Consider the following 23,131-nt stretch of genomic DNA (forward strand, 5'->3'; position numbering starts at 1 on the left):
ATGTGAGTCCAGGCCTGGACAAATTGAGTCAGCTGACTGCCTACTGGCTCTCCCCTGACGGGGAGGGCAAAGGAGTCAGTCGTTCTTGGGTGGGAAGGGCTTCTTGGAACCATGATTTTATCTGGAATTAAAACCTCCATGAAGTCTGTGGGACTGTGATCAGGGTCATGGTAACCAGGAGGAATAGTATTGACCATGGGAGGAAGATTTGTTGCGATGAAAGGACTGTTTGGAGGTTGAAAATGGCAGGGATAATTTGTTCTTTTTAGACAAGTCCTGAAGACTCTAATCCAATGTTATCCTTATGAGCCTTCCAAAAAATGAAGGCTCATCAGGTTAGCTTTCAAAGAAGGAACTGCCTGCCAGTTTTTGAGCCACAGGTTCTGTCTTGCTGCCACCTCTAGACCTGCAGCCTTGGCTGAAAGGGTGATGGAATGAAGGCACATGTTGGTCAAGAGTGACAAAGAAATCTTGGTGAAAGTGGGTGCTGGCATGTGAGCTTCTGGGAAAGCCTCTTTCAGATCATCCAGCCAAGATCAGGCTGGTGTGAAATATAAGTTTGGGCGGTTCACATACGATCCCATGATGCTTGCTGTGAAGGAGAGCATAACAGCTCAAAGCCACACATGATGAGAGCTTCCAGCTTACGGTCTTAAGCATCTTTGAGCGGGGCCTCTGCTGCCAATGAGACTGCAACTTTTCTGCCCAGGGCTACAGTGGCTGTATCCACCAGCAGTGTGCTGAGGAGGGGTTCCTTGTCCTTGACTAAGCAGTAGAAGGAAAGCCATGATTTGGGAGGCTTGGAGCTCTTAGTTAGATCCTGCCATTCTTGCAGGACTTGTTTCTCGAAGCTAGGATTCAAAGGAAATGCTGTGGAGGTGTTTGGTGCAGAAAAGCCACTGGGTGTGTCCTCCTCCTCTGGCAGATTTGCCTGGGAAAGACCCATCTCCTGGTACACTTTGGAGATCATTCATTGGAGAAAGGCCCAGGGAAAGAGGAGTTGATAGGAGTTAGGAGAGGCCTCATTGTTGGAGCCGGAAAGCTCTCCCTTCTCTGCCAAGGGGTTTGCCTCTACCTGTTATTCCAACCAAGAAGATTTATCTGGTACCTCTTGGTGCTTAGCCTTAGAGGTCCATTTGCATGACCTGGGCATGACTGGTTCACGTTCTTGATTGAGGCTACATTCCATATATGATGATGTTTGTGATTCCTTTGCCTGAGCCCGGAATGCTCTAAATTGTGATAAAAGCAGCCCTGCCTTTCTCGTCTTTCAGATTCCTCTTTGAGGCCAGCCTGTTTATCCTCGGAGAGATCTGGGGGAGAAGAATGAAGTATTCATGAGCAGGTAGAAGGGAGTAGAATATGAAGTGAGAGGCAGGGTGGATTGTATAGATGCAGGCAACCTGAGCCAGCCTGCTGGCTCTTTTGAGCCAGTAGACCATCCTAACAGTTCAATGGCTGAGCCCTGTGGCTGTCTAGCTGCAAACAAGACTGGAAACACTGGGTGTAGAGGCCAGAGTGCCAGCCACAGACAGTAAAACCCAGACGGGGGCGAGCAGGGGTCTAATGTATGCAAAGAAGGAGCTTTCCTAGCATTATCCTTGTTTAAGCTTTTTGCATGTTTAAAAACAGAACAATAAATATGTATATGCTTATATGTTTGTGTAATTCCTTCATGTGAATTTTTTCTTTGCCTTTTTGGGGGGCGGGGTGAGCCAAACATGGGGGGTTGTCAAAAAAGGCCCAATATTGGACTGGGTCAAGTGTGGGCTCCTAGCCAGTATGGGCAGAGATCCAAAAGAGACCAGGAGATGTGGTAGATGCAGCGAGGAGGAGGCCACCAGCCTGAGGGCTGGGAAGTGGCATGAGTGGTAGCAGAGAGGATGTTAAGCAAAAGACTAGGGCTGGACAGTGTGGGCTGTGGCTGCCTCCTGACCGCCAAGGAGGGGAGCCAAGGATCAGGTCTCCTCTAAGTAGGAATCATGGCATTGAGGCTCTGACAGGGCAGGAGCCCCAAAGTGAGCAATTGGGCCCTCCTGCTTGCTAGTGGGATTAGTATTTTCCCCTCCAAAGGAAGATGCGCAGCTCCAGGTCCCCTCTGAAATAGGGGGCGTGGGTGGCTGGACCCACCTGCAGCTCTGAGCCGCTTGAGCAGAGAGCCTGGGAACAAAGACACCATTCCAACTTTCACCCCAGCACTGGGTCCCTCTTTAATTGGTGAGATGGGGTGGTGGTGGTGGTATCTTGCTCCATATTCCTAGTCCCCACCACATTTCTCCTCCTGTATTTTCTGAGCTGAACAGAAGAGACTGGGGAGCTTGAGCCAGAGGTGGAGCCAAGGAGACAGGGACTGAAGCTGAGTGGGTAGCCAGAGACTAACCCATGCTTTTGGAGCTTGTAGGGAGATGTATAGCACCTAATGCTATTTTGTCTTTCGGGCATTATGTGAGTCACAAAATATTTTACCTGAGCATTTTAACATGTTAAGTAATGTTTATTAAAATAATTGTTCTAATCTGCATGCCCTGGTTGACACTGCGGTACCTTCTGCATCATGTTATTATATTTAAATTGATATGGAAATAGAGTTCTTCCTTAAGAGATCAATTTTAACTTAATCACAATGAGTTACAGATGCTGGTATCGTGTTTATTAAGGTGGATCCAAGATGGAAGCAGCCTTATGCTCCTGAAGTGTCTTCATCTTGGATTGTGCATAGAGTTCAGGGCCAGTCCTAGATCAATCTGCATTTGGATAACACGATAGTCAATGGTGGGGTAATAATCAACTTGACAGTTGTTTATCTAGGGGGTACTCCCCACACATTATGATAATAATCACAAGTGGTATGGATTAGGATCAGTGTTGAGTTGACTATTAGTCCACGCTAAGTTGAATCACTCATCCCCCATCCCCTCTCCTCCCTCAGTCCTCCCTCTAGTATCCCATCAGCCATTGCTGCCGAAAATCTATCCTGCAGGCTAGATTAGAGTGGCAGCCACTGCTTTGACTGCTCTTGCCTTGCGACTCAAGTAACAACTGAAGATGAAGTGTTTGTAGTATTTGTTTCAGGTGTTGAGTTGATAACCTGTGACATATGTTCCTCAAGCCTGGCAACCCATGCAGTTACCTGCTCTTAAATCTGGCCCTGGCTGTCTTGTCCTGGTCAGTTCCTTCCAGAACAAGATAAAAATCTCTGCAAGTATTTTGAGTTCTTTGACATGTGTGACAAATTGTACTTGAGTCAAAACTAAACATCAAAGTGTAGCAGCAGTTGTGCTAGTAATAGTTCTGTGGAGGGCATATCACTATGGTAGCTTTCCATGTTCTTGGCTTGGAGATTCAATATTAAACTGAAGTGCTTGTCAAACTACTACAGGGTCATTGAGCAAGAGATTTCCCATGCTTGCTCTTTGACTTCGAGTACAGCAGCGTAATATGCTTGCAGCCCACACAATGTTTCGTGTGAAATTCAAAGGTGGATGATGTATCCTGTGCATGTATGTTTCCTTTTCAAACTACTGTTTGCTGGACTGAGAGACATTCTACATCTGTCAGATAAGAACATCTGGAACTGTTCTTGTGTTACAATTTAGGAAACGACCCGGCTTACTTTTAAAACAGCAGTGATCTTTTATTGGAGTTATTTGACTTCTGAAATGTGAGAGCCTGTTGTGTAACATGAGTGAGTGAATGAGATCAAGCCTTTGAGTGCTTCTATATCAATCAGACTTTTTTTTAATTCATAGATGTGCTTCTCTTATGAGATGAGAAAGTAAACCAGTGCTTGCCTCTTCAAACTTCATTAATAAACTCATGTACACAAAGGTGGTTTTATTTTTTAAATAGAGGTCATATTGGTATATTTGACTTGGGTTGTTTTATAAGAATAGGGGGAAAGTTTATTTCAGAAAAATGTCACTTAAAATGATTTGGGTAGAAAAACATTTTCTTGGCAGTATAATAGCATAGCTACATATTTTCCTTGCTTCTTGAAAATGAAAGCAATTTTATGTTCTCTGCTATTTCAGAAAGTGTCAAGGATGTGATTGGGAGGAAGATAAAAATTTCTGTGAAAAAGAAAGTTAAGCTCGAAGTCAAGAGTGACAAAGTGGATAACAAAATATTGGTAAGTACATTCTGTTTGTGTTATGAAAATCTTTATTTTGAAAAAGTTATTTCTTGATAATAATGATGATATTTTTTGCCTGTGAGTGATAAATTAGAAGGTGAAAGCCAACAACCATTTTTGCTAGATTCATGCTCCTCTGCTAGTTATTTTCAGGGCTTATTCCAGATCAAAATAGCTAGTAAAAAGCTTGCTAATGATCTTCTCCATATATTTCAAAGAGGTTGTTAGAGTGGTGAGCCATCTCCACCATTCCCTCCTGCAGTTCAGGTGTGTGGAAGGGGCAATGAGCTTTTGCTTAAATGTTAAATGCTCATCCTGCCCCCATGAATGGGAACATTTTGCTCTTAGTTTTCATTTAAGATAGTTGTTCAAGAGTATGGGTATCTATAAATAGCTTACCCCTTTCTGAGATTGACTTCTTAAGGAATTTCAAATATCTTTCTTGGGTAGTGCCTCCACAAAGATTTTTCGCTCTGCCCTTTTTTAAATTCATGGCCCAAGGGTCTACAATTTACATTTTCCCTGCTGCTGGTTGGGAATGTGCCTGTTAGTTGATGAGGTCTATTTATTTTAAAATTGTTTACATATTTCACTGGCAGATTATTTCAAGTAGCAGAATGGGACTGGCTTATTCAAAGTTATTAATATCAATGGCATATGTATTTGATCCATTGTAATTCTCTTGAGATGTGATGTCCAAACCCAGCATGCGCATGTGTGTGTTGCTGTAGCTAACGAACCACCCATAACCCAGAAACAGCCCATGGGTTGTAGGTTATTTGTTAACCATAGCAACAATCCACTTTGTAGCCAGGTTCAGACATCCTGATAAGCTAGGATACAAACTTTCCTGAGGCCTCTCCAGCCTCCTTCCCTCCTCTTCCGAAAAGCCCCAGCTAGATGGTCAGAAAAGCCCATCTAGCGCAAAATGCAAAGAAGGAGAATTGGGGGGGGGACCACACATCCTGCACTGCATTGGATGATCATAAGCCTCAAGAGTTAGGAAGCTTGCAATCATTGAGGGTGGAAACTCTAATTTTGTGCCCTGAATGCTTATCTGTTCCTTGTGCCTCTTAGCTCCCAGAAAGTCTCAACACAAGCTGAGAGTCTGAAATGAAACCAGCTTGAAATCCACAGGCCCTTAGTTCTCATATTATTTGTGTGAGCATTGACAATGATCTTTAAAATGCTCCAGCTAGAAGCAGATGAGAAGCAGACTTCTTTAAAAAATAATAATTAATAAATAGTGGACTTCACTTGATTAATTCCAGTTTAAACATCAGAAATTTACTAGTTGGGAGATTTTTTTTTCCTCCATGTTTCCAGCTCTGTCACCTAGGTCTACATTTTAATAACACTTTTTACAATCTTCATCCACCTCCAATTAAATGCTGAGGATTTATACCAATGTATAGCCATCCATGAGAGCGTTGAAAGTGTCTATGCCTATTTTAATACTTTGGGGTTGGATTGTGCCATTGCCTTCTTTATGGTTAAATGTGTGGCTTGTGACGTGGTTAAAAATTGAAGTGGTCCATGTCATTTATTGCATTGTAAACTTTATTCTTGATGGTGGAGTGAATTCTTTGCTTTTAACAACCCTCTTAAATATCTAGCTTTTAGCTGTGGGAATTCATAATTGGATTTTTAAACTGGAGTGAGCAGAGCAAGCTAGACGTCAAGAATTTGTCTGCTTGATGGATTAGACCATTTGGCACTGGACTATTTGGCTTATGTTTATGTTTTTAGTTTGTAGCCTTCCTAATCCCAAAGGGTTAGGGAATGCAACCAATATATTTATCAGCCAGTTAATATCAGTATCCCTTAGCCCACTATGCTGAACCACTAAAAACTATTACAAATATTGTACTGATTCTAGAAGTTAATTAGGCACAGGCTTTGGAGAGTCTGCTGGGCTGAAATTCCATAGTTAAGGGGCAGACACGAAGGGCCAAGCTAGACATTGTACATACAAGTGCATAAAATCACTCCAGCTCTACTGTTGAAACTAGATTCCAGCTATGGTGACACAGAGTGATAAGGACCCATGTGATTGGCTCCATCCACATGGTGGTAGGCCTGTAAACATTACAAAAACCCTGTAGAGTGAACCCTCAGAAAATCAACTTCTTATACCGAGCCTGCTATTGAAGGGATGCAAAGTTAATATTGCATGCAGATACAAGACTGTTAGGTTTTGACTGCCAGTGTCAATTTAAGAGTATTATCATAGTCTTCTAAAATATATGGCTAAGCTAGGTTATGGTTTAACTATATAGTGAATGCTTTTAGGTTATTTCTAAAAGTGTTGGAGTTTTAAACAAGAATAATTGTGATTATGCTGAAGGCAATTCACTGCTGCCGTCTTGATTTGTCTGATGTTTTCTTAACCTTTAGGTCAAACCAGCTTGAATTCATTTATTAAGATCTGCTTTATTAAGAAATTCCATTCAGGAATCTGCTATGCTGAGTGTCCACAGGTGCCTCAAAGTTCAGGGTTCAAAACTACATGGCATGACAATACAACCAGAGCAACCAGGATGATCAGAGGTCTAGAAACAAAGCCCTATGAAGAGAGACTGAAAGAACTGGGCATGTTTAGCCTGGAGAAGAGAAGATTGAGGGGAGACATGATAGCACTCTTCAAATACTTAAAAGGTTGTCACACAGAGGAGGGCCAGGATCTCTTCTTGATCCTCCCAGAGTGCAGGACACGGAATAACGGGCTCAAGTTAAAGGAAGCCAGATTCCGGCTGGACATCAGGAAAAACTTCCTAACTGTTAGAGCAGTGCGACGGTGGAATCAGTTACCTAGGGAGGTTGTGGGCTCTCCCACACTAGAGGCCTTCAAGAGGCAGCTGGACAAGCATCTGTCAGGGATGCTTTAGGGTGGATTCCTGCATTGAGCAGGGGGTTGGACTCGATGGCCTTGTAGGCCCCTTCCAACTCTGCTATTCTATGATTCTATGATTCTATGTATTTAAACCTGGGGTCTGATTTCATGCGAGTGCTAAAGTGGCTTAGCATTCTTTAGTCTGTCTCTTGACAACACTCTTTCTTCAGCTGATCTCTGATATAGGAAGTAAGGGCAGCTGAGTGAGAAATACCTGGGTGGTAGGAACTGGATTTCAGGAAGTTAGCGACTGGTAGGGAGAAGGTTCTGCACTGCTTGCCAGTGTACAGGTTTTGAACTTTAAATTAGACCTACCACCACCTTCTTAAAGACATGGTTCTGCTGTCATTTGACCCTTAGGGATTGCATAGCCTTTGTAAAATCAACTTTTGTACCCTTTCGTCCGTAACATGACAGGTGCTGTAGGAGATATGACAACCCCCTTCAAATATAAGTCCAGTTTGATCCCTGTGTAATTCATGCATTTTGATTTAGGAATAGCAATAAATGTTTGTTTTAAAACTTACCAAAGTCGACAACAATAATAAACAAATACAAATAATAAAAAAAAACCCACCTAGTTACCTACCCCTATGCACTGAAAGTTTTCTAAACAAGCTCTTTGGCCTGTGTTCCCCCATCAATCTGTACAGCTAGAGACAACCCACTTTCTCCCATAGTTTACTCCACAAATTGCTGCTGCTACTTCTAGGCCTGTCCATTTCATGAAGGTTAGTAAATATTCAACTTTTGTGATTGTAATTTATCAATTACAAGAGTGGTAGAGGGTGAATTTTGTTCATCCTTTTTAAAAAATACAATATTTTATTTAATTTTCATGTGATTAATACAAATTCATACACGCAACAACAAGGAAACACAAGGGACAGCATACAGTTTGACAAAGGCAGCGCTGATAATTAATGATTGATTCAGTTATATAAAGAAGTTCTTCCGTCTAGTTATGTGTGAAGTCAGTGGTATTCCTTTGATATCTTAATTCCTGTTATAATCCATAAAGCAATACCAGGTACTGGTAAAAAAGAGTCTGAACCTTGTTGCCCTTTAAATATTCTAACTTTGCTGGTAAATTTTTCAGCCAGAGCAATTGACCATAAACGACTGTACCATAGATTTAGGGTTAAAAGTTTGTCACTTTTCAAATTAGACATCTTGGTTATTTGGGGGATTAGAAATATGGAACTATGGGATAGCAGTTCTAGATTTATCTGTACTATAGATTCTGTAGCTGTAAACACAATTCTGTGTATGTGATAGGCATGTCAGGGCCATTTTAATTTCAAACCAGCTGCTTTTGTGGATCTGGATGGAGGGGAAAGAAACTTTGTTGCTTGTAACATATGGCTCTTTGGCAACCCTTCCAAGGCTATCACCTGTGTGGTAGGCTGGAGGGTTATCTGACTATTTACCAATATTTTTTGTAGTTTTTATTCTGTCATCATTTCTGAACAACAGAGTATCTGGTCAATTTCATTTGTAAATTAGATTTACAATATACTGAAAATAAAAATATTTTTTAAAATATGTTTTTGGGCATTTACAGACAAAAATAAAATAAAATAGTGCTTTTGACTAATTATCTAGACTGTGTACTTCAGAAGCCCTTTGCTTACAGGTGAAATCCTCTGGGCTGGGTGCTTCTCATGAAGAAAGGTTGTATGAATATCTAAAGTTATTTCAGCCTTTGGACTTGTAATGGCTTTCTACACCCACCAAGAACTAATAGAGCTTGATAGTTATCTGCTCCATATATTTCAAAGTAGTTCTTTGGGAAGTGAGCCATCTCCACCCCCACCCCCTCACAACTCAAGGTTTAAGAGAAGAAAATCTCGTCCTTTCATCAAACCCCATCAAGAACTTCCTGTTCCAATTTCTTGGGCTAATTGCCAAAATCATTAAGATCTAAGTATCTTGTTCATGTGTTGAATTCTGGTAACTAACTTCCCCATTAACAAACATCTGTTCTGTACTTTTCCTATCCACCAGGTAGTCTGGTGTGTCCCTGTCAAATCAAGCATATTATGCATTTGGAAAATCTAAATTGGATTGAGCTTGAACTATTTGTTTTTCCTGCAGTCACAGCCCAACACCCATTTCTTTCATTCTTTGCATTTCTTCCTTTTAAACATAAAGATTAAAGAAATGCCTTTTCTGTATTTTGCTTGATTACTAAACTTGGTCCAACCTTTTTGGTCCTAGCCATCTATTGGAGTATGGGTGAGAATTCACTTCTATTTCTGAGAGCTAGAGTACACATAATATTCACAGATGTGTGTGAGCTTCTCTACATTAAAGGAAAACCCTGCTGCCTTACCAGGGCTTGCTGCTCCCACTTTGTGGGATTGCAATCGGCTCCATTACATGGGTTTGAATTGAAACCTTCCATTCCAATTCTCTCCTATGTTTTTCATTAGACAGCACCATCTAATGGTTACAATATTGTGCTACACTGACATTACACACTATGGTTTATGCACATTTTATTTTAATACTTATCTCCAGTGTTTTTTGAAAAGAGATAAACCTGAAAAGGTGTGGGAGGGCCCTGGATGCTGACAACATCATGTAATGGACCTGCAACTTCCATGAGTAGTCAGTCACAAGCATGCAATAAAATCGCTGGTGTAGAGAAGCTCCATATCTCACTCCTGAACCTTTTTTTAAAACCAAAACCAACACACACACACCCCCGGGAGATTAGCTTTTAAGTGGGGGTGTTGGAAACATGGCACTTAACCCTTTGCCACAGCTATTTTTCTATTCAAAAGTGCCCTCCAAATTCCCTTAAAGATGGTGGTGGGTAGCATCTAATTTAGCCCACAGTAAGAGAATAAGGGCCAATCTAAGTATGTGCTTGCCCTGTTGAATAAAGTGTGTGTATAGGCCAGATTCTTTAATCAAATAATGTGTATTGGTGAAGAGAGTTAAACCTCTGCATCCCTGTGCTCTGTCAATTCAGGCTTTGTTTCCTCCATCCCATCTTCTGTTATCCCATGCATTTCTACTCCTATGCATGTCTACTCAAAAGTAACTCCCACAGACTTCCATGGGACTTATTTCTAGGTAAGTGTATATAGGATTGCAGCTTTAATTTTTCAGTAGCTACACTTTAATTATTCTTTACAGGATATTTCTGAACATGTACAGTTTCGGGAGAAAAGGACATTATATTTATGTATGTATTTATTTATAAAGGGGGTCCTCACTACCACATGCTGTGGTAGTTTAAGTAATGGTCACAGGTCCAACATCACCCAGTGATCTTTATGGGATGGGATTTAGACCTTTGGGCAGAATCCAATAGTGACCGCCTGTAAGTGGCCAGTCCCACCAATTCTGTTCCTCAAGCGGCATCCACAACTTGCGCAATGGAGATCTTGCGCTTCTGGAGGCAGCCCGGAACAAATGGAAAGGCTCGTTTCTGGAACAGCTTGCATAAGTGAGCTCTGCCAACCAGTCCCATTCCAGGAACAAGTGTTTCCATTAATTTAGGGGCTTCCCCTGGAAGCACTAAACCTCAGTTGTGAAATCAGTGGGTGCCACTTGCGCATCAGAATCAGTGGGGCTGCCTGCTCGCAGAAACGAAGCCACAGTCCTCACTTTTTGTAGAAAGGCAGCATTAGATACTGCGCTGGGTCTCCCTAGTGTTAGTCCAATGCTTTAAACATGACACACAAAAACATCTATCACCAACACACTCCTCCAATCTACGTTAACTTATTTTCACTTCTGCATTTTCTATAGCTCATGTACTCTCAATGTTCTCACTTCAAGATATTCTTTTGATTGCAATTATCCTGAGTGTTTAGGCATCCAGCACTTTTTTCCCCAGTTTCTGAAAGATCCTGCTTTTCTTTAGGTTATTAATAAGTACCCTAATGTTTGTTCCAGTTTGTTCTCAACAGTTAGCTGTTTCAGACAGGGCTTAGATAAATGCCAACGTTACCAGGCATTTCTTCCTCAGGGAAAGAAATTTTGGAAGCTGTTTTGCAATGTCACTGCCTATTTAACTCAAGGAAATAAAAAGAACCTTAACTAGAAGTGGGGGATTGGATTAAGAAAGAAAACCAGCATGAATATGTTATAAGCCAGCTGCGTTGAAGTTCAGATATGCAAAGGTTGCTAATACTAAACGACTTAAATGCTGGGTCCTATATGGAGGCTGCACAAAAATTGATTCCATGTGGCCGCACGCAACCTGGTTTGAAAGCCCCTTCTAGTAGATGTTGGTGTCTAGTAGATGTTGTATTTAGTGATTCCATGTAATCCCTGGTAACTTGCATGATTGTACGCTCACATACGCACCAGCCACCAAACAAGGCAGGAGATACTGCACTTTACTTGGCACTGGGGGACTTCCAAATATTAATCCCGACAAGCTGAATAGTGTCACAGAGAAGCACTTTTCCGCTTCCACTAGGACTTGTAATATTTAAGTCAGCACTCTGATATATTTCAGAATTTGATGAAGATTTATATTTGCATGTAACTATATTCCTTATTGGGAGACTATAACTTGGTTTAGAAAGTAAAGTACAGGAACTAAGACAGCTAGGTATTTGTGGAAAGATTGGGTGACAGATGATTAGGTGATTAAAAAATTTATTTAGGATAAGATCTTCTAGGAAAAGATTGTTAACAATATAAGGTTTTTAGAAGAAGTGAAAGGAAGCTGAAACACAAAAAAGGAAAGCAATAGAGAAAATTGCCAAAATGCCTTACTATGTATATACTGACCATTATGGTATGTGGTTTACAGCTCCTAAGACTTCTGCTTGCTCTCTGTGGGAAATCTGTTGTCACACTGATTATATTGCATATTCTGCAAAAGGGATAGAAAAATTTCCAATTTATATGCCTGTTTCTATGCTCCTCCTCCCCCCCCCTTTTTTTTTTTACCATAACAGACAAACAGTATGCTGAGTAATGGTTTATGTGTTCTTTGGATGAACATTGATGGATGTGTAATATATAGGTAGTACCTATCTCTGCCTATTCCATAAGCTTGTTACATTTGGCATTAGCAACGTGTTCCCTCCCTTTTCTATTTCTGTAAGTTATTTTCAATTTTTTACAATTTTAAATTGGCTTTGGGTGAATTATCTACATGTCTCCCATTTCTGTTAGGATTACGCTGGTCCACTTCAACTAAATTGTAACCTCACCATCTAGCTTTTATTTTTAACCATTTGACTTCTCAACTATTAGCTATTAGTACTGCTATTCATGTCTTGCTTGCTATTGAAAGCAAGCAAAAATGACCTGAAAAGGTGACATTTGTCTTGGGTGGCAATGATTAAAAGGTATGTACAATCTAGGCTGTTTAACTCATTGTCATCAGCTTCTTCTCAATACCCTGAGTAACTCCTTGCTTTGTCCTAGGCAGAACTAAGTAAAGCTATTATATTATTTCAGGACTTAGCCTTTCCTAGCATGATGACAATATTTTATTAAATGAAAACCTAAGTAGTAGGAGCATATAAATAGGATGGGAACCTTCTATAAACTCTTTGTGGAAATATCAAAATGGGACATGCACACACACATATGTATTCATCTTGAGGCATCAATAAATCTCAAAATTGACCATTGTGTTTGGCAGAATTTTAGACCAACTTATCCATATTAAAAGATGCTCCACGTATATCAAGACTAAGGGACATGTGCTCTGAAGTCCTTGGAACTCTATTTAGGTACTAAGCAGTACTTGCTGAAGAATGCTACGCCTACTTAATGCCTCTTATTCATCCATTCGTAGCAATATATTTCTCTCACCTGTAGCTACATTTCTTTTTAGTTATGTCTAATCTGTTCAATAAACTTAGAGAAGGAAAAAAGATATTCACATATAAAGCATACTAAAATGAAAGATGCATTATAAAATACATTTGTACCGATCCATGGCTGCTTAAATAAATACTTCTGTATGTTTAAAAAGTGCCTTGCCTTGCCTTTAGCAGACAGTCACATGGGGAGATCTTCCAGAACTGGGGAGAAGCCATGCCTTACCTGTTATAATTACCATACTCTGTTAAGAAGCTACCCTGTGCAGCCTGTTATTATCATGATGAGATGTTAAGGAGAAGGTGGGGTTTTAACTATGCAGGAGAACTTTTGACCATTTTATTTTGTAATTGCCATGTCGCTTTACATTTCACTTTGCTTTTCTCCCTTCAATTCTTTGCAGGGGATGGATTAATAGTTCTTGTTCTATTTTTACTTTCAATTTTGTAATGTAAATTTCTTAGAGGCAGCTGCTTCCTTCCTCTTTTATTTTGGGTATTCAGGGATATTTTGGGTAGTCTTTGTGTCTTGTTTCATTGTACCATTTTCCTTGTGAAGCAGAGTGGTTAGAGCTGCAATCCTACACCCAATTACCTGGGAGTACGCCTCTTTGTACTCAGTGAAACTTACTTGAAAAGATTGAGTTCTAAATCAAGACATTTCTAGTTCAGATCTTTCGTCTGGCATGGCCTGAGAAAGGTTGCTGTTTCTTAGCCTTTAGGTCCTTTCTGAGATAAAACAATATAATATTTATTAATTTCTACTTCTTGTAGAATTAGATGATTGCCATCATAAGAGTCCTTTAGCAGTGAAACTGAAAAGAACGTTTTCTAGTGACATTTTAACCCCCGATGGGTTAAATAAACCACAATGGTCTTTTCCTACCCATCATGGGTTATTTCCCCCAAATAAATCACCCTGGGAACCCACAGTCTGTAGTGAGGGTTATTTTACCTATGGTGAGTTAGCGTGTCATCTGTTGCTCCAAGTCTGCCTACAGAGATGCTTGGGAAGAGTGCCCCAAAACTCTGCCTCTGTGACCTCTGAGCGAGCTTGTTTTCTAGTCACATTCAGCTGTGTCTCAGTCTCTGAAAAAGTTCCCCTGCTTGCGTGGTTCCTCAAGAATTTCATTTGTGGATAAATTTTCACTTTTCCATGAAAACGCAAAGTCCTACATTTATCCAGTATGCATGTGGTGGTTCTCTATAAGGGGAACTTGTGTATTGAATTTAGTTCCATTTCTGCACACTTTTAAGGAGTTAACACTCCCCTTCCAATCCACAAAGGAGACTGGGATACTTACCAGGCTGGGCGGGAGGACTACAGGGAGGGGATGGGCAAGGGGAAAAATTAAACTATGCTGTGTAGCTTATTTGTCCAATTCTCTCTCAGAGCACAGTAGGGTATTTGCAAAAGAAGCTACTGTGCGTTGATTATAAGCCACTATGCGTTAATGTGACATGTGAACAAGCCCTATGTAATTTATTTTTAAAATCCTCATTGCACTTTATCTTTCCAGAAACTCAAAGTACTAAACAATAATTAAAACAATAATACAAACTACAAAACAATATACCAAAATAAAGAGCAGGAAAACGGAAATAATTAAGTATATAGAATTGCCTGATCAAGAATGAAAACATTAGTAATTGGTTTGTTAAAGGGAGAAAATAAAAACCTATTCTAACAGAAGGAAAGAATTGAGCACAAAAGTAAATTGAGCACAAAGATCTTCTTGAAGAACCATTTTTTTTCCTTAGCATTTGAAGGCATTTAGTGTTGGGGCCCGGTGGGCCTCCATAGGAGAGGCATGCCATAACATTGGCGCAACTACTGGGAAGGTTCTGATTCTAGTAGGCATCCACCAAACTTGAATTGGTGGCCTTGGGCCTCAGATGTTAAAAAGGGTGCAGGGAAGTACATGTGGCAGGAGGTAGTTCTTAAAGTACTTGGGTCCCAAGCAATTTAAGACTTTAATAAGTACTGTAAATTGAGGCCAGAAACGAACAGGTAATTTGTGCAAATTAAACAATACTCACTGTTTATTAATTAATCTTTGACAGTAACCTGGCACAGTGGCAATTTGTACCAGTTGAAGTTTCCAGATAACAGAGCATGTTACCTGGTGCTCATTTCAGAGGGTTATTCCAACATGTATGCAGCAATGAATTTAAAAGCCAGTTTATGAAGTTTGAATCATTACTTAGAGTGATTTTGTTGTAATTTTGCAGTAGATATGGGAGTCCGTATTACACTGTAATTTAGGGCAATGTTATGTTGTATTTGGGGTGTGGTTGGAATTTAATTAATACATTTAGAACTAAAAAAATGGTTGATTTCATAAAGTGTTGTAACTTCTTTCTATTTGCAATCCCTAGTCTGTAGGCTGATTTTAAAAGCGATGCCAGAAACCCTTGAAAATCTTACATTTAGAGTCCTATATGCCCAGTGTTGCAACAAAATTGAATTGCCAACTTCTGTATGTTCCACATTAGCACTCTAGTGCATTACTTGCTACGATTCCCTGACATGGTAATTCCACATACAAATAAGGTGAACCTAGTTAGAGATGATGTCAGAAATATGTGCCTCTGTATGGTTATATCTTTTATGCACACCCAATGTGATGTTTAAATTGTTACTGAGCATGCAGCGGGAAGGGTACTGGGGTTGGGGTCAAGCAAGTTGTTTGTGACCATTTCATTCCAAATAGTGGTCTGGCGTGGGAGTACCTGTATCAGGATTATAATGCTGTCAGGAATAAGTATTGGGAATAATAAGATAAAAAGAAATTAAATCATATAACTCGGCTTCCTTAATACTGCTTTGAATCTATAAACACACTTTGCATGCAAATGGAGGTCGTGGCTCTCATGGGGATGTATGCGATGCATAACTAAAGCCCTGTGCAGCTATGCTTCTGCACCCCAAACAGGGGTGCTCTAAACCCTTGAAATTTTCAGGACTGGGGCCAAATTTCACCCACAGGTTCCCATTATGGCGATGCATCCAAAGCAGAACTTATGTGGCTATAACTCTCTGTGGGAAACATGGGGATTTGACTTTGGAAGTTTGCAGAGCACACCGCTGAGATAAGGGTGAGGGCAAAGACTGTAATCTATTGCTAGGCAGATCTCAGAAACAGAAATCTCCTGAAAAGAGCAGAATAATGAAGGCAGTCATTTTGACCAGTCTTGCCAGGCGACTCTGTAGGTGATGCGCTTAAACTACTCTGGAGCACCAGACTCAATAAGTCATGATGGCTTAAATAAATCTCACTGCAGACTGTGACTTTTCTTGGTGCCTTTTTTTTGGGGGGGGGGGCTAAATAAACTACCGTGTTTGGGGAAAACAGCATGCAGATGACACAATAAGCCATCATGGTTAATTCAGAAAAATAAGCCATCATGGCTTAATGTGTTGTTCGAACCTAGTCCAAGTGTGACAAGCTTTGAAAAACCCTGCAAAACCTAACGTTCATTCTACATCTCAGGAGACTTGAGATTTATATGCACTGCCACGACAATGTGCCTTTCAAAGTTGTGTGATTGAAGGAATCTATACTTGGACTCTCCACTTTTCTTCTTTTTCCACAGAGAGAAATTTCCCTGCTTCTGCTGTCAGCAGTTTTTGCATCTCAAAATGCAGCCTGTGTTTTAATTTCATTTGGCAATTTGACTTTACCTGTAGAGAGCATTATGTGGTGATCTAAGGCATTTATTTGCTGTGGCATGTTCTAGAGGTGTTGATGACTCAGCAAGGTTGCTAACTATGCATTTTGAGTTGTAGTGTTTTAGCAGGAAATCTATGTTTTAGACTAGAGGAATTCTTGACCTCTGCATAGATTTCACTTTGTTACTACTTTTTGCGAAGATAATGTTGACTTAAGAATAAAGTAGAGCTATGACATAAACTACCAGACTGGTGGCTGGTGGTGAGTTGTTATGTATATAAATAAAAGCTGGAGGAAATTGGCATAGAATGTTTATAGAAGCTACTAACCTTGTTTGGTGGGAGCACCTGAAAAAGGGCCTCTCAAGATGGCCTTAGGGTTTGGGCAGGTATATTATTGTGTGTGTACCTATCACGGAAGCATGGACATTTCATTGAAAAACACTGGTCTATTCAATGGAAAAGTTTTGACTTAGGAAAGTTCTGGACACTTGGGGCTTGTTAGGCAATTGTACATAGAGTATTCCTAGTCCTCTTAACCATGAATGGTCAGAGTGCTGGATTTGGACCAGAAAGAGATGAGTTTCAATCCTGCCAAGGCAAACCTTGTAAATAATTCCAGAATTTACTAGTACATAAAATTGTTATTAGCCTGTCTGCCATATATACCAATGTTGGTCATTTGTCATACATGAACAATTTGAAAAAAGAACTCATTCTCATCCAGTTTAGAACTTATTATCAGGAGTTAAAATGACAAATTATCCAGAAAAAAAGCACCTTCATTTGTGAAAAAGTTGCTTATCCCTGGCTTACACTAACCTCTGTTATGCTTCAAATTCTCATTAAAAGCCTACTCTGGTTAACATTAACCATGGTGATTGGTGGTGCCAACAGAAACCTTATTCAATGATTGAGTGTGGAAAAGATTTAGGGGTGAGAGCAGCAGTTCTCTGAGAGGTAGTGTGTGATCCAATTGCCCCCGCCTCTTAGATATTAAGGGACATGAAGTGTTGCGTCTGCATAGGCTCCTAATGCTGCTTTGAGGAATTTTAGGAGTATAGCGAAGGACACATTTGGCGATAAAGTGCTTTTTATCTTTGTGCCTAACCAAAACAATATGCAGTTTGAAGTATATCTAAAGAACTATTGGAGACAACACGGTGATTGTGAATATTGCCTCTAGTGAAAGTTATGTGGGTTGCTGCTGCTTCATCTTGATTGTCTATTTAATCTTGTGGGATTTTAATATTTGGTCAGTATGTCATAAAATATGGAAATGTACCATAAACAAAGTGCTGTGATATTTATGTTACAAATCCACCATCTGGTTATGTATGTGTTTGGATGTTAATGCCTCGCATTGATATTATTTTAAATTATTTATATTTTTATGGCAGCTGACTGTTCTTAACTGTGTTTCATGATGAGTTGACATTAGTAAAGGCTGACCTAATTACATAACTAAAGCTACATGAAAACAAGAATTTTGCTAACCCATCAGAAAAATGCTGGCAGTTGGTAACACTGTTGCTGATATTAAAGTGTCCTTTTTAATACCAACTTGGCCAGTCAGCACATTCCAATCTGTGGTTTTTGTTCATTCAAGAACTTCTATTTACATTCTAGCATCTTGCTTCTTCTTGCAAGCAGCCTTGGAAGGAGAGCAAAATGTTACTTTTCCCTACTACTTTAGCATTTAGCTTAACAACCCCCCTCAAAATATGCATCTTTAATCTATGCTTTTTATGAGATAATGTTTTATGTTCCCCCATCCCTGCTTTGTTGGGCTTTTGTGTCTTAGAAACTGAATGCCAGACAGAAATATAGCAGGTGAAGCTTTTCGTGGCACACAGATGCAATCACAGAAAAAAGCTGCATCTGCTGCATTTCTGCCTGTTGTACAGCTGATTTTGGGAGGTATATAGTTCTACCAGAAGAAAGTTGATAGCACTATACCAACCTTTCGCAACCTGGTATCTTCCAGATATGTTAAACTGTAATTCACATCATTCCAAGTCAACATAGTTTGCAATTTTGGTTTGTAGAGAGCACTCAAATGATAGTTTCCCAAGTCACATGTTAGTGAAGCATTTGAAAATTCAGAGCAAGTTATATTTCCCACTTCTTACATTAAAATGGGTAGAGGTGTTATGGTGGTAAATGGAAATGGAAAAAGTGATGCAAAGTGTGCAATATAATTCTCATCTGAGATAAACATTCTCTTCCCCTATTCTGTTTAAAGGACAGAAGCAATCTTCAGTCTTTCTCCCCCACTGTTTCCCTTCCAACCAGCTGCCCCCCCTCCCCTGATCTGAGAGCATAGAGGCAGAGTAGGGAATGTATAAACAAACTGAATTCCATGTTCTCACAGTTGAGAGTTGACTGCTGAAAGATGGAACTAGTGCTAACTTGAACTAGTGGAACTTGAACCTGAGCGGCTTGTGAGATGGACAAATCAATAGCTGTGTTCGCATGCAGTTATAAACCAGAATTCTGAAGAATCCTGGTTTATTCTGAAGAATCGTGCATGCTTGGCTCTTCCTGCTAGCATGGCTTGCTAAAAAATCCAAAATTGCTTTGTTTAGGATGCTAGCCAAACCCAGTCTCCTGATTTATTTTTACTGTTGCAAGCCAGAAGCGCAGATCAGAGTTTGTTATTGGCTTATGATTTCTAGTTTGTTTGGAGCAACAAACTAGGATCCTGGGTTCTGATGACTCGCTAAAAAAAACTATTTCTGGTTTATTTCGCTCAGGAGTGCTGAACCTGAGGGCCAGATTCAATTTTGGAGAAGCTCTTGGGTGGGAGGGGCAAATGGTAAAATGAGTAGGGGCAAAGGCTGCAAGGCCAAAATACCCATCATCATCATCATCATCATCATCATCATCCAATATATTTTAGCTTAAAGCTCTTACTGCTAGTAACTAAGCCTTCAGAGATACATTTTAACCCTTTAGAATGGGAGAAAAGCACCCAAAAGTCAGGAAAACATATACTGATTAGCGGTCGTGGGATGGCGGTGGGGCCAGGGGGAGGCCATCTGGAGGGCCAGGTTCTGTACCCCTGGGAGGAGACAAGAGGATGTGAACTGGCTGCATATGCCAGCGTGTTTATGAGTCCCCAAAATTCTGACTTACCATTGTGTGCAAATGTTGTTAGTTCATTAGCAACAGGTACGGTAGAAAGGAATTAGCATAGTGTATCCAAAGAGAGGGAGAGTAAAAATATAAATCCTTCATTTAAAAATATCCATTACAAGGCTAGCAGCACTAGAGGTATGCCTGATTAAGCCTCGCAATTATTGTTCCCAATTTCCTTTTATAGGCTGCCACCCTTCAACTGGGTATAAGCCCAGCTCTCTTAGCTGTTTGTAAACACTCTTTCAGGCTTCTGTTAAACCTTTCAATCCCTGCATTAGCTTGAGGGTAATACACAGATGATCTCCAATGGGTAATATTATGCCCCTCTAAGAAGGTTTCAAATTCCACTGAGGTGAACTGAGCTCCATTATCTGAAATCGGGTCTTTCAGATTTCCTTCTGTACTAAAAACAACGGAGAGGAAGCTAATAACTGTAGCTGAGGTAACTTGAGATGTAAATGGTACTTCCGGCCATTTGCTATAATAATCAATTAATGTGATAGCATAATGACAATCAATTGGAGCAGCATCAAAAGGTCCTAAAATATTAATTACAACCTTTTCCCATGCAGCATCTGGAAGTGGGACTAGCTGTAATGGTGATGCACTTGTTATTGCTGTCTTATCATGTAATTGACAAGTAACACATGATTTTACAGCTGCTTCTGTTTGAGAGTCCATCCCTGGCCACCAATAGAGATATCTTTGCTTAGTTTTAACAATCCCTTGTTGGATATCATGTGCCAAACTTATAAATGTAGACTGCAATTCCTCTGACACAAATAAATGATGTGCTCCCCATAACAAAACACCATCATGGTAGGAGAGTTCGTCACGTATTCTAAAATAAGGCTTTTTCTTATTTGGCCATCTGCCTGTCAAAAAGTTCCCATAACTTTTGTTGGATTGGATATACCAAACATGCAGCTAGAAATTGCTCTTGTGTAACTGCATTAAGTACACTAGTAATAATAGCAACTACATCATCATCATCATCATCATCACCTTCCAATGGATTCTCAGGTGATGGCAAAGGTAAGTGGGACAAACAATCAGCAGTCACATTTTGAATCCCTGGTCTATACTCCATTCCATATGTAAAGGAAAGTAGTTCTGTTGACCATCTAGCACAGTGGTTCCCAAAGTGGGCGGTACCACCCCCTTGGGGGCGGTGAGATTGCATAAGGTGCCGCTAAGAGGCAAAGGGGAGGCAGGTGGTCTTTTGCGAGAAGCGCCTCTCCAGAAGGTCTTAAAACCCAGGGACATTTTTATGGGAGAAGGTAGTTTGGTCCCATATAGGGGAAGAACCCACGCATGTATTGATATAGTTTCAGAAGAGTCCTTTTAACAGTGAATTGAAATGTTTCAAAAGCACCAAAACGCTAATGAAGAGACATACCCTACTTGGTGTGCCCCGCCACGCCAGCTGCAAAACAGAGACGTTCACTCTCTTTTCCCTCCCTCCCTCCCTCGGCAAGCCTGCGGCAGGCACTTCCCATTTAAAGGGGCCGCGCGCAGCGCAGCCAATTTTTTCATTCTCAGCTGCTCAGCTTAGTTCCTCCGCCCGGCCACCACCACTGCTCAGCCTGGGCGCCCAGACCAGCAGAATCCAGAGGAGCGCAGCCCCTTTAAATGGGAAGCCCCCACCCCAGGCTTGTCGAGGCAGGGAAAAGAGAGCGAAAATTTCCTTTTCTATGCAACTGTTAAAGATACAGGAGCCAGTCCTCCTTTTCATATGGTCACCCTACTTACCCAAATATACTACACTCATCATCTAAGGCCCTCCTCAGAATGCTGCCTCCTGGCAGAGGTTTGCAAAAAATTGAGATGATTTTTTTTAAAAAAGTTAGGATACTGCTGTGATTGACCTGCTTTTTAAGCACATGCATTCTCTTGCAGCAGCATTTTGGCCCTGCTGGGCGTTCCTTGCCGTGGGGCTTGCCGCTGCCGTTAACTCCTCCCCGGCTCCATTGGACTGCCAGGGGGCACTGGGCATGAGTTTGTGGAACCAAGGGGGTGGTTACCTGAAAAAGTTTGGGAACCATTGATCTAGCAGTACGATTTCCTACTCAACCCACTCCCTTTGTAGTTAACAACGCTGTCAAAGGCCTATGGTCAGTATGTAGCTTAAATACATGGCCCCATAGATATGTCCTCCACTTTTCTTTAGCCCAAACACAAGCAGGTGCTTCTGTTTCAATAGTTGAATATTTCCTCTCAGCCTCATAAGTGTTCTTGATGCAAATGCAACAGTCTTTTCCACCTTAGCCTCATGAAGCTGTGTAAGTACTGCTCTCAGTCCATAACAGAAGCTCCGTTATCACAATTATAGGTAATGCAGGATTAAACAATGCAAGTGCAGGACTGCTTACAATCAGCCCTTTCACATTTGCAAAACTAGATTGTGCATCTGCTGCCCAAACGAAACTTGATGTTTCTCTTAACAGTTCACAAAGGGGCTCAACAATAGATGCATAATTAGGAATAAGTTTTGCATACCAAGAGGAAAGGCCCAAAAAGAAACGTAAAGTTTGTACATCACTTGGGGAAGGTGCCTCTAGCTTTGCCAACACATGATCAGGTCTCAATCCCTGTGGCAAAATTATATGTCCCAGAAAAGAAAGCTCAGTTTGGCTAAACTTACATTTATCCAAATTATGCTTCAAGCCTGCTGCACTAATACAGCCTGCAAATTACTTTCATGTTCCTCAGGAGTATTTCCAAACACTATAATATCGTCCAGATAACATTGGACTCCCCCTTTTTCTTCTTAAGAATTATTGACATCATTTTTTGGAAAGCACTAGGTGCTGATGCAAGTTCATAGGGGATACGTTTAAAACGAAATAATCTGTCTTGTGTAATAAATGCTGCAAGGTCTCTGCTATCTTCATGCAACATAAATTGATGGTATGCACTCTGCAAATCAAGAGTAGAAAACATCCTTGCTCCCTGAAGTTCTGCAAAAACTTTTTCTATATGTGGAAGGGGATGCCTATCAATCACCATAGCTTTATTTGGCCTTCTCAAATCTACACAAACATGGATGTCACCATTTTCCTTCTTTGTCACTACTATAGGTGAGACCCATAGCATCTTGTTGTACCGTTTTGTTAATCTCTTCAGAAATAGCATCTCTAACTGCAAATGGTAAATGCCTTAACCTCTGGCATACAGGTATCATATTTGGTTTCTTTTTAACTTTATGAACAAACCCATGTGCACAGCCAAGTTTTCCTTCATTCTGGTCTTCCAACACAGCTGAAACTGGTGTTTGTTCTACAAAAGCGCTTAACTGGGGAGGAACAACATGCCCATCAACTATTCCAAGGTTCAGTGCAGCAAATACATCCCTCTCAAGGATAGGAGACCATCAGGGACAATGTAAATCTCTGCAGATGCACAACATGGTTCAAAAGTTACTTTTACAGGCAAACATCCACATACAGGAATTTGGTTCTTCAGATAACACACCAACTGCATTTTTG

General features: G+C 40.6%; 1 protein-coding gene across 2 annotated transcripts in view; it reads left to right on the forward strand.

Annotated features, from left to right (window-relative positions):
- CARMIL1 (capping protein regulator and myosin 1 linker 1) overlaps positions 1-23,131 on the forward strand; it is a 172,535-nt gene that overhangs the window by 7,916 nt on the left and 141,488 nt on the right. For both annotated transcript variants that reach the window (XM_063130459.1, XM_063130460.1), the window contains exon 2: positions 4,032-4,129. In XM_063130459.1, coding sequence (XP_062986529.1) covers positions 4,032-4,129 — 98 coding nt within the window. The remainder of the gene's footprint in view (positions 1-4,031; positions 4,130-23,131) is intronic.

Source organism: Elgaria multicarinata, chromosome 7 (assembly GCF_023053635.1).
Source record: "Elgaria multicarinata webbii isolate HBS135686 ecotype San Diego chromosome 7, rElgMul1.1.pri, whole genome shotgun sequence".
Lineage (NCBI taxonomy): Eukaryota > Metazoa > Chordata > Lepidosauria > Squamata > Anguidae > Elgaria > Elgaria multicarinata.